We start from the raw sequence: 11,938 nt of genomic DNA on the forward strand, positions 1-11,938 counted from the left end.
GTCTCTTTTAACAACAAAGGGGATAATTTTATGTAAATAGAGAGCTTATTCTCCTGATTTTAAGAGTTTATCTATTTTTTGAACGTCTCTTTATTCTAACGAGAAGATGCAATATATCTCTCAGATGTTGATTTAATAATAAATTAAGGAGTGAATTTATTTTGTTTCATCATCTGTATCAGACCATTTTTTTCTGTTAATTAGTTTTCTTCTTTGGACATTGTTTAGATTTTAATCATTACATTATGTTAGATTTTCCTTCTTCACTATATAATCACTACCTTTTTTGTTTTATAGCGCTGCAATTTTAATTTTTTATAGTTCAATATAAACAAACTTTAAGAAATTAAAGCTGCCACCGTCTGCCAATACAGACATTATCATGCGGTATCGCCTCGACAGCAATAAAGTTGTGCACCTCTCAGTCTTGTAAACAAAGACAATTTACTTGCTTCAACGTCGTATGAAATTGCGTCGCAAACCATTCGATTAGAGAACTACATCTCCCAAGATATTTCAGCCGGCCCTGCTGCGATTGGCTAGCAAGTACGTGACATCATCTGTTTTGACTCTGAGAGGTCACATGTTTGGGGTCTTCTTTGTTTAGAGTTGAGCTCGAACTTGAAAAAGACAAAAAGAGCGAGCGGCGAGCGAGCTTCAGGAGAACGAAGCGGGAGGCTTGCTACTGGGACGCTTAATTCCAGGAAAAAGCGACAGACAGGTAAACGTCTTCACTGAACAGTTGCTGAGAACTGAGCTGAATTCCCTGAGGCCAAAAATATCATTGGGGGCCGGGTGATCATTTCTGTTTCAGCAGAAACCACATACAAAAAACAACAATACTAATGCCGTTAATCTTAAACAGCTTGATTTTAGGTGCTGACACTCGTCTGATAAGAAAAAAATATATGACACCCCCCACACACACACACATACATTGCCCGACCCTTTCGCTTTTCGCGAAAACGTGTTAAATGCAACGTAATGGAGTTTAAAATGTATATTGGATTCTTTGTAAAATCTGGCCATTATATGGCCAGAGAAAAGGATACTAGCGGTGATTTCTTTCTTCTGTTGCAAGCGCGAAAAAAGACACACACCACAAATCAGAGCACCGTTAGTGCTGTTGAACGCTTTGTTTGTGCATCCAGAAAGGAAGTGGAATTCATCAGAAGGGGAAAACAACATGCGTGGCGGCGGTGGCGGATGAGGCGCGTAAAGCGGCTTGCTTTCCTTCTCGGCTTCTTTAAAATGCGTAAATCTGGATTTGCGCTGTTAGCGAGAATGATTTCGGCGACTCGTAAAGTGCTAGATTTCGTCTTTCTTTAAGGAATCTTTCGTATTTAAGAAAGTTAAATAGATCTACCAACTACAGGTTGTATTTTCCCCTTCCTCTTTCTCGCTTCCAAGTAGTGGTTGGACTTCTATTTCTGTTTGGACCGATTAGAAAGTTTTGGCCAGCAGATTTGGGTTATTTCTGAGAACATCGAGAAATTCGCCCATTGTTTTCCCCTTACCCCCAACTGCTTTACAGTCACTATAAGCTCCGTTTGGTGACCCTTGTACGTTTAGTGGCAAATGCACAGCCTGAGAAACAATCTATGTAGTCGCCCCTCTCCCGGGTTCATCGACACATTCCCGGGAGATCAATCCCGGTGCGTAGAATTTCTTTCCCCCCCTCCCCCCAATGAAGAGGTTGGAGAAATGGCTGTTGGCGAAGTGGCTGTTGGCTGGTCCCTCCACTGGACTAGACCACTTTTTCCAAAGGGGAGGACAGAAATAGCTTCAAAAACCCTTAAAGCCGACGGCATTTTTTTTAAGGGCGTTAGGCATAACTACTCTAACTTATATGAGGGAAAAGAAAAGAAAAAGGAGACGATGAAAAGTAGGTACCAAGCTAAACGAGTTTTTTCCCAAGTTGATTCTCCCTCCCCCAAATATTGCAGCTTCCGTCTCCATCTTGAGAACTAAAGGAAAGGGGGGGGGGCAAAGGTTGCTGCTGATTGGAGCACTCCCCAGCTGAAGACGAAGGAAGAAGTGAGCGTGCTTGAAAAATTGTATTCTCTAATTGGACATAAAATGCGGGGAGGCGGGTCTTGCTGCCTGCTCTCTTCGGGTGAAGGTGAACTGTAGGATGTGTTTGTGCAAGCTCGCCTGGCAGTTGCTCGGGTTCGACTCGAGGCCAGTTGTGTAACAGCTGGCGGCGCTGATTTGGAGTTACGAGGCGGTCGTGTTTCTTTAAGGTTTCTAAGAACTTCGTCTGTTAGGTCAGCGGGTTGCTGGCGTAACCGCGAATGGTTTTGTCTCTATAAACCGGGTTGCCCTAGCGCTCTGGCAACCGGAGCCTCTTTCCAGTTGGCCCGCAGGGAAACAACGTAGAATTTCATTTATCAAGCCACCTTACACGCTCGATCCTTAGAAATACGAATACAAAAGTGTAACTTAATGGCATCGAAGTCATCCCGAAACTATAAGTGGGTCCACGTACATACTTTACCGTGTATAGAGCTAAAATTTTGTAAGACGGAAACCCCGTATATGAGCTTGACTTGTTCTTAGGAAAAGAGTGCCTGGTGATTGATGTCCGGTGTTTGGTTTTGGAAATTCTCTTCAAATAATACAGTGAATTGCAGTAGAATTTGTTGCAGCTGGATTTATAAAACTGTATGCAGGAATGAATTAAAGGAATCTTGGAGGCTTCTTGCAAACCAACAAAACATTAATTTGCTTTCTCAAAATAGTATAGAGCCCAAAATAGTATAGAGTAGCAAAGCTTCACATCATAAAACATAGATTTTTTTTCCCCTTCTGTTCAATCATGTCTATTTCTCAGACACTGTCTGGATGGGTCAGCTGCAGGGTTTTTTGGCAAGGTTTTTCAGAAGTTATTTGCCTCCCTCTTTCCCAGCCAGGATTGAGAGAAAGTGACTGGCGCAAGGTCACCTAACTGATTTAGTACCCAAGGTGTGGGTAGAGCTCACAGTTTCTAGCCCCATGCTTTGGCCACTACACCAAACTCTGTCTATCAATTATTTCATTTAACTCATAGTGAAATGTAAAGCAGTAAATATTACACTACTAATTATTATCAATTATTTTGTTATTTTATATAATGATACCAGTTTTCATGATTGACCTGTTCAATGTTTGGAAACTGATGGGAAATTCTAGCACTGTAGAGTTCTATTTGAAAAAGACTTTGCTTTTTTTTTCTTTTTTAGAGCAACGAAGAAGAAAATACAGTTGCTTCATCTTAAGGAGTTATAATTTCAAATTTATATCCCAGGAGAGAAGGGATCAGAGTTCCAGGGCTAACTTGAGATGAATATGACAAAATAGAATTAGACAGACTTAAAGGAAGTAAACATCTTTGGTTCCTGTAATTTACCTAATCATTATATGAGGACTGTACTAATTCTGTGCAACATTTGGTAGGTAAAATCAAGCAACTTAAAGTAATATTTTCACAAAAACTACAGTGGAAGTAAAGAGGCATGGAATTGATAAGTGAGATTTATCATTTTAACTCTGTGGTGAAGTAATTTAAAATGCTTTAGGCTATCTACATTCCTTCTACCATAATCATTAAACTGAAACATTTAATTTGCTTGCCGTGAAGGGTTTTAAATGCAACAACCAGCAAAATGAATTAAGCCCAAAAATCTACTGGCAATCAATACAATGACTTCAGGAGTAGTATTATTTTTACTTGAAAGGTACAAGACAGCTGGTTTGGAAAAGGAAGCCATCTTCTACCCAGATATGCTGGTATCATCAGTGGCACACACAGCTAGAGAAACACTGATATATTTCAACCATCATTTTAACATAATAAATAGGTATTGTTTTGTTAGCCCAGTAGTCTATTCAATAACCATAGTTTTAAAAATCATTGGTAAATGTTATGTCTAAACCCCGTCTATGCACATTTAGAATATAAAAATTTTGAATAAATTTTACTTTTTTTTCTTAACTTCATGAAATTTCTACTACTGTAATGGTTATCATGTCTTCCAGAAAGAAACACACCTCTCTAGTTCAGTTTATTGTTTACTGAAATAAAACATCCATGTCTAACTAACATATTCACATTGTTTCAGATTCAAAGGTTTTAGTGGTGTTCAAGTGTTAAACTGAGAAAGAGCTTCCATTTTGATAATTCAGAAATTAAAGGAATGAATATTTGTTAACCTAAGTAAAATTGATATAGTTTGCATGAGTTGAAGAGGAGAGGACTGAATGAAAAGACTTTTGATCTTTCTCTTTATGCTTATCTACCTTGCCTCAATTGTTGGATGGCTGCCAGTGATCATTAATACATCAGCAGTCCAATTATAGGCTTCTAAGGTTTTCTGGATTACTATTTCATATTTATTTCCCCTCAGGTCATGGTTTTAACGACAGATAAATATAAAATTCACTACAGCCTACTTAGGAAAATCTTCAAATATTACAGTACAAATGTTTCTCATGTAACTTCACTAATTCTGTTGATATTTTTTCTACAATACCAAATAGAGTTAAAATGAATTATTTGTAATTGCTAAAGCCCTGTTAGTTTATGCTGACCAGGGTGGTCAGTAACTAGGCATATTTTCCAAGAGAATTCTGTAGGATTTCTTTGTCTTTCTTTCTCCCAGTTTTCCCACCAGAGATCTATAAAGAAAAATTACTAGTGTCTTTAAATAGTGGGTCCAGTGTGAGAATGGAGATGTTTGGATACAAAACTATCCCCATCTTGTTTCTATATCTTTCATTTTGATGTATATTAGATGTATATGCAAACAGCTCTTTATAGCTAAAGTGAAAGTGATGCTTATGAGGATGAAGTTGTAGGCAATTCTCCCTCCCCAAAACACCTCTTCATGTAATAGTATTTAATCTCCCTTCAAAGGTCTTTCATTCATTCATTCAATATATTCTGTAAAATATCCCTGTGTTAAAGAACTATCAGGATTGGTTAGCTTAGTAAAATAGCTTTAAGACAGAAGAGTTTAGTTTTTGAAAAATTGTTTGATCCTTTTGACCAAGCAACACTAGTCCTTATTGCATGGTTGACCCGATGTTTTATTTATTGTAATAATGTCTTTGTACAGTAGTCTGAAATATTTTTAAAATATCTATTTTTAGCACCAAGAAGATATTCATCACATCTATTCTCCTTGATTGCATAAACAGTTGATGTAACCATGGTACTAATACTGGGGCGCAGATTGAACAGAGGGGATAATCGGGTCCAAGAATCCCCAGTCACCAAGCGTAAAGTTTTTGAAATGGACCCAAAGTCTTTATCAGGCCATGAGTTCTTTGACTTTTCTCCTGGATCATCCCATGCTGAAAGCATACTTCAGATCTTCAATGAATTTCGTGACAGTCGCTTGTTCACAGATGTAATAATCTGTGTTGAAGGCAGAGAATTTCCCTGTCATCGTGCTGTTCTTTCAGCTTGCAGCAGCTACTTCAGAGCTATGTTTTGCAATGATCACAGAGAAAGTCGGGAGATGTTGGTAGAAATTAATGGAATTTTTGCTGAAGCCATGGATTGTTTTTTACAATATGTATATACAGGCAAGGTAAAAATCACCACAGATAATGTGCAGTACCTGTTTGAAACATCAAGTCTCTTTCAGATAAGTGTTTTGCGTGATGCATGTGCTAAGTTCCTAGAAGAGCAGCTAGATCCTTGTAACTGTCTAGGAATTCAACGTTTTGCTGATACACATTCTCTGAAAACACTCTTTACAAAATGCAAAAATTTTGCACTGCAAAATTTTGAGGATGTGGCCCAGCATGAAGAATTTCTTGAGCTTGGAAAAGATGAACTTATTGATTACATTTGCAGTGATGAACTGGTTATAAGCAAAGAGGAGATGGCGTTTGAAGCAGTTATGCATTGGGTGTACCGGGCTGTGGAATCCAGGCGCTCAGTTCTACAAGAAATTCTCACACATGTGAGACTGCCTTTGTTACATCCTAACTACTTTGTTCAGACAGTGGAAGTAGATCAGTTGATCCAAAATTCACCTGAATGTTACCAATTGTTGCATGAAGCAAGAAGATACCATGTCCTTGGAAATGAAATGATGTCTCCAAGAACTAGACCACGAAGGTAAGATGATCTGCAGAGTAGCTGTCTGTTGCATTCCAGAATAATTTCCTCATTATACTTCTATTCAGGGTGTTCAGCTATTAATTTTATAGTTCGATTTGCACATGGAAAAAACAAGTGTGTATGCTGCTCAGTCACTACCATTTAACTGCCTATGCTGAAGGGAGTAATTAAGTGATTCCTATTTGCTGGTCATGTCCTATGCGAACCACAGTCCAAAAAAACTAGAGAGTACAAGCTTGGATGGAGCTTACAGGTTTACTTCACTATTGTCACTAGTAGTAATCAAGCTGGTTGCTCAATTCTGGTTGCTCAATTCTATTCTCATTCTACTGAATGGTTGCTCAATTCTATTCTCATTCATATACTGACTTAAATTCATTAATTGTTTACTTGTGACCTGAGCCAGTACTATCAGTCAGTAAAGGTATATCTGGAAATCATCAGGTTGCTTAACAATGTTTTCAAATGTGTATGTTGATTAGGAAGAGTTTTTCTTGCCTCACTACTTGGTTAATGTGGGAATCTTCTCCAAATGTTTATTGTAGTGGGCAAGACTTGAGTTCTTTTTTTTAAATATAATGCTTCAGTCAATTTTAGGTAGTGTTGCTAAAATGTTAAAGTATTTAAAGTATAAATATATTTTGTGTTTATAGATCAACTGGCTACTCTGAAGTTATAGTTGTTGTTGGAGGTTGTGAGCGTGTTGGGGGATTTAATTTGCCATATACAGAATGTTATGACCCAATGACAGGAGAGTGGAAATCCCTGGCAAAATTACCAGAATTTACAAAATCTGAGTATGCAGTTTGTGCTTTGAGGAATGACATCCTTGTTTCAGGTAATAATTTTATATTATTTGGGGGGGGGAGGTATAATACCGTAGAAAAATTACTGCTATTTTAAAGAACATGTCTTTTTTAATTAATACCTATTTTACTACCTCTGTGCACTGGAGAGTAGCTCAATAAAGTGAACATAGAGGTGATTTATGTATCCATTTCTGAATGAAAAGTCTTCTTCATTTATATATGTTGATTTCAAATAAAAGGAATGTTCAACTTCCATGTTCAACCTGTATATCTGATCTGATTTCCACTGAAATATTATTCCAGAAAATGTTCTTTGATTAGAAGAGTTTTATATCCATTATTTTGTGGTCAAGAAGTTTTGAAAGTATATGACTGTTCTGCATTTTATTTTCAGCAGTATAAACTAGAGGTTTACAAAACATTTCACACTGAAACAGTTTGAATTTGAGGTAGTCATTTTGAAAACCGTGGCAGCATTTTGTATTCAAAACAAATGTTTTAAGCTTTCTGAACCTCAAACACTTCCAAAATGGTCAACGCAATATATCTAGCTTGAAAGAACCTTTTCAGATTCATAACAGAGCATTTCAAACTTCAAACATTTCAGACTCAGAAAAACATTTTATATACTTCTAATGCATTTTCCACAGTGAAGCCCAATAGTGACAATGCTTATATAATAATAACCAGTTCTGTTTTTCAATAAGGTGGAAGAATCAACAGCCGTGATGTATGGATTTATAATTCTCAACTTAACATTTGGATCAGAGTCGCTTCTCTAAATAAAGGGAGATGGCGCCATAAAATGGCTGTCCTCCTTGGTAAGGTAAGAGATCTTTATTAAAGATACTTAATTTCTTAAATATAGTTGCAATAAAACACTAACACAAAATCACATTGAATTCTCTGTCTTAAAGATGAGGTTTGGTGTTGAAATATGTCATTTTAATCTGGTTTGTATATACATCTGATGCAGAGTTGCTGTTGAAAATGGGTTTTTCAATGTCACTCTTATTTAACAAACAGCCTTACTTATATCTTATTATGATACACACACAGACACAAATACATACATTATTTTTATAGCTAAAGGACAGAAACAGAAAATATTGTTAAAGATAATGAAATAAATCAACATATTGAATAACCTCAAGATAGCAAGTTATAAATATGGGATATGTTTTTGCTTCATGTTTTATGTTTTCTGCTGCTACACAATATTTAATATAGTCCGAGTTGAAGAGAATTTGAAGTCATGTGAAGTGTTGCATGTTCTTCCTGGGTACTGATGAAGTAGGAGTAAGATAGGCATTATGAATGTCCTTTCAGGTTTTGTGTAACTTTGCATTCTGTCACTAAAAAAATTAGAGGACAAACACATAACATTTTCTACATATTCTAACAGGTGTATGTGGTTGGAGGATATGATGGGCAAAATCGGCTGAGTAGTGTGGAGTGTTATGACTCTTTTTCCAATCGATGGACAGAGGTAGCTTCACTTAAAGAAGCTGTCAGTTCTCCAGCAGTTACCAGTTGTGTGGGCAAACTGTTCGTGATTGGTGGAGGTCCAGATGATAACACATGCTCTGATAAGGTTTGGTATTTGAATTAACTTTTCTCACATTAATAATATTTAAAAATATATTGTCTTCTATTAAAGAATGAAAGCACACATACACATATACTTATTTTGTCCTTTCTCACAAAATTCTTCAAAACTTTAACAAGCATGTTTTATAAATCCAATATAAGAAAATTATCCAGGTTACTCTCTTGGTTTATTATTTGCATATCCATTTTAATTATTAAACATCAGCCATTTCCTTTGTACGTGGAGTGTCACATCTTTTTCCATGTCAAGAATGGAAAAGACACCTCCAACTCAGTTTCAGTCTTGTCTTGTAAAACCTGTTCCTCTTCCATAACATCTTTTAGTCAGTCCCTCCATAGAGTCACATGTCTCTGATAACATATTTAATATTAACTTCTGAGCCCATTTTTCAAAATAATGTCAGTTAGACTATTCTGCTCCATTCTGCAAATGTAAATCAAGTCTGTTCCTTTTTAATTATAATGTTTAATTACCTTTAGTGTCCAATTTTTAAAATCTTACTTTAAAAAATAAATAAAAGCGTTGTTCCACAGGAAGGATTCTTTATAATAAATTCCTAACTCTTATTTCAAATTTATCTGAACCCCTGGTCTGTTTGTAACTTTCTAAAATCAAAAATTTAATCATCATGTTTATTGGTTGATTATTTAAAAATGTTTTTAATTTTAAACTTGTAGTTAAAATTTTGTTTTGATGAAATTGAAGGGACACTCACCCAATGCTGTCAAACTTGCCAATCCAAAGGTTTTTAACTGAAAAGCAGTTAACAAATAATTTCTGAAAGTGATTAGAAAATAAATATGCAAACCCAGTGTCATTTTAAAGACAATGGACTGTGGTTTGAGCACGATGGCTACTCCCTCATGTCCCAGAGCTCTAAAACCTCAAGAGCCTGCTATCTTGCAGTCTCCTCCCAGGGAACAGCTATCTGCAGCACATCTTAGGTTTCCTTGTCCAGAGAGATTCATAAAGCCAATTGCTACTTCCCTGATCCAATGTATTACTGATTGCTTGACTTATTTTTGAACCATTATGTAAAATAATACATTTTACAGTAGGCCACACCCATTCCATCCACACCCAGCCAGTAGGCCGCACCCACCCTGGCCAAACCCACCTGCCCCCCCCCAGGGCAACCGCAATGCTGATGCGGCCCTCAATGAAATTGAGTTTGACACCCCTGGTATAAGTGATAACAGAGCCTGAAAGTGATGATTTCTCTGCAACAAATAGTTTTCACTACTTATACATGACCAAAGAGAGAGATTCCTCAATTTGGTCAAGGTTCAGTGGTTCCAGATTAAAAAGCCTAATGGCTTACAGAGTCTGCAGGCCAGAATATTTTCCTTTCAGAATTTCACGTATTAAGGAAACTATTATCATATGGTGAAACTGACTTGCTTTCAAGTTTATATTTTAAAATGTATTTTAAACCATAATTTTAACTATGTTGGATCCAGATAACACACTGAATAGCAAAGAATTTAAAAACAAGCTTGCTAGAGAAGGTGAGAGGGCACATATACTGTACAAACCCAGGGAAAGGCAAGTCTTATATTTCTCAGGATAAACTGTGATTCATTAAGACATTCAAGTACATCTTTTATTTTTAAACAATTATACTTGCTAACTAAGTCAAAAAAAAAGTATGCAAATTTTATAATTCTTATAGTAAATGAAGGATTTGATTTGCTCATTATTTATTACATCACTTAGTGAATGATGTTAAGAATCAAAGGAAGCAGAATTTATAAGTACTATATAATATACCGAAGAGGTGCTAAAAACTAACATGTATTTCCTTCTCTTAAGGTTCAGTCGTATGATCCCGATACTAATTCTTGGCTCCTCCGTGCAACAATCCCCATTGCGAAGAGATGTATTACAGCTGTATCATTAAACAATCTCATTTATGTTGCTGGAGGACTCACAAAAGCGATATATTGCTATGATCCAGTTGAAGATTATTGGATGCATGTGCAGAACACGTTTAGCAGACAGGTAACAACTAAGGGCTAAAAAAGTGCTCATGTACAAATAAAGATATGTTAACATAAAATGATTAAGTGCAAAATTAGGAAAGCTTTTTATTTTTGTGATACATGTTTGCTTTTCATGAAATTGATACTGGAGCATTGAGCTTTTATTCCATAGGGCAAAGTGAATTTTGCCATCATGCTGTACTTAAAGAAGTAAGCAAGTTTTTCCAATTTAGGTCTCCAAATATACCGGATTTATTGGCTAGCATCATAATTTCAATGGGAAATTATGGAAGTCCAATATATTTGGAGGGTACAAAACAGGAAAGTTTTGCTTAAAGGTATAATTCAGCATAAGAATAACTGAAATATCTGGAAAGTATTATGATGGTGCTATGCTGGAAGTTTGCAGAAACCATCTCTGGACTGAGCTTGATATTTGATTGTTTTCATTAAAAAATTGATTGATTTAGAATTTGCCCATATTAATATCTATAAGAGGCAGAAAGCATGATACAAAAGTTTATTGACAGGGAATATACCAAGCCTAAGCTTAAGAAAAGAAATCTACAAAAGAATGATTTAGTATATTTCTAGCAAAGCAATTATTTTAACATAATTTCACTCTTTCTCTTTTTGATCTGATGATCAGGAAAACTGTGGCATGTCTGTCTGTAATGGGAAAATCTATATCCTTGGTGGGAGAAGAGAAAATGGAGAAGCCACAGATACTATTCTTTGTTATGACCCTGCAACAAGCATCATTACAGGAGTAGCTGCCATGCCCAGACCAGTATCATACCATGGCTGTGTGACTATTCACAGATACAACGATAAGAAGAATTTTTGAGTAAGAAATTAGGCTCATATTACTGCCAGGATTTTTAGGATTCATTTTAAGAACAGGAAAGCAGCCTTTTCCAAAGTGTCATATGGAAAGAAACGTTGTTGTGTTTAAAGTCTGAAATGTAATCAGATTTGATTGTTAAAGATTTCCTATAGTTACGATTTTTAACTTCTGAAATCATTAACAGTTGATATTACTAAATAGATCATGCTCATGTCCATATTGTATTTTTTTCAAGTTTATTTCAAATAGTTTCACCTGTATTTTTCATATTTTTAATATGAATAAGTCAATGTGAAAAACTGAGTTTATATATGATTTATGTGTAAATGCTTTAAATAATATTTGCCTTTTATTTTCTTTCATTAATTGAATTTATAGAGCCACTGTTAGAATAATGTTTAAAATATATGAAAATAATATAAGTCTATGTTGTCTTGTATCATCATGAAAGATTTTTCATCAGAAAGCATATTAAAAATATTTAGGTCCATCTGTATGTAGAATCACTCAGTTAAAGGGGTATTTCATTTTTGTTAGCATGTGATTACTTTTCATTTTACTTCTAAATGAGACCTT

At 35.7% G+C, this 11,938-nt stretch overlaps 1 protein-coding gene across 1 annotated transcript; it reads left to right on the top strand.

Moving 5' to 3' along the window:
- The first annotated feature begins 702 nt into the window (after positions 1 to 702).
- On the top strand, positions 703 to 11,584 carry KLHL24 (kelch like family member 24). The gene is made up of 7 exons (XM_015816254.1): positions 703 to 721; positions 5,131 to 6,109; positions 6,766 to 6,950; positions 7,629 to 7,747; positions 8,327 to 8,515; positions 10,346 to 10,534; positions 11,165 to 11,584. Exons 2-7 carry the CDS (start codon positions 5,190 to 5,192, stop codon positions 11,360 to 11,362), a joined length of 1,800 nt encoding a protein of 599 aa, XP_015671740.1. The 5' UTR covers positions 703 to 721; positions 5,131 to 5,189; the 3' UTR covers positions 11,363 to 11,584.
- The last annotated feature ends 354 nt before the right edge of the window (positions 11,585 to 11,938 follow it).

Source organism: Protobothrops mucrosquamatus, unplaced genomic scaffold (genome assembly GCF_001527695.2).
Source record: "Protobothrops mucrosquamatus isolate PMUCROS unplaced genomic scaffold, P.Mucros_1.0 scaffold419, whole genome shotgun sequence".
Classification (NCBI taxonomy): domain Eukaryota; kingdom Metazoa; phylum Chordata; class Lepidosauria; order Squamata; family Viperidae; genus Protobothrops; species Protobothrops mucrosquamatus.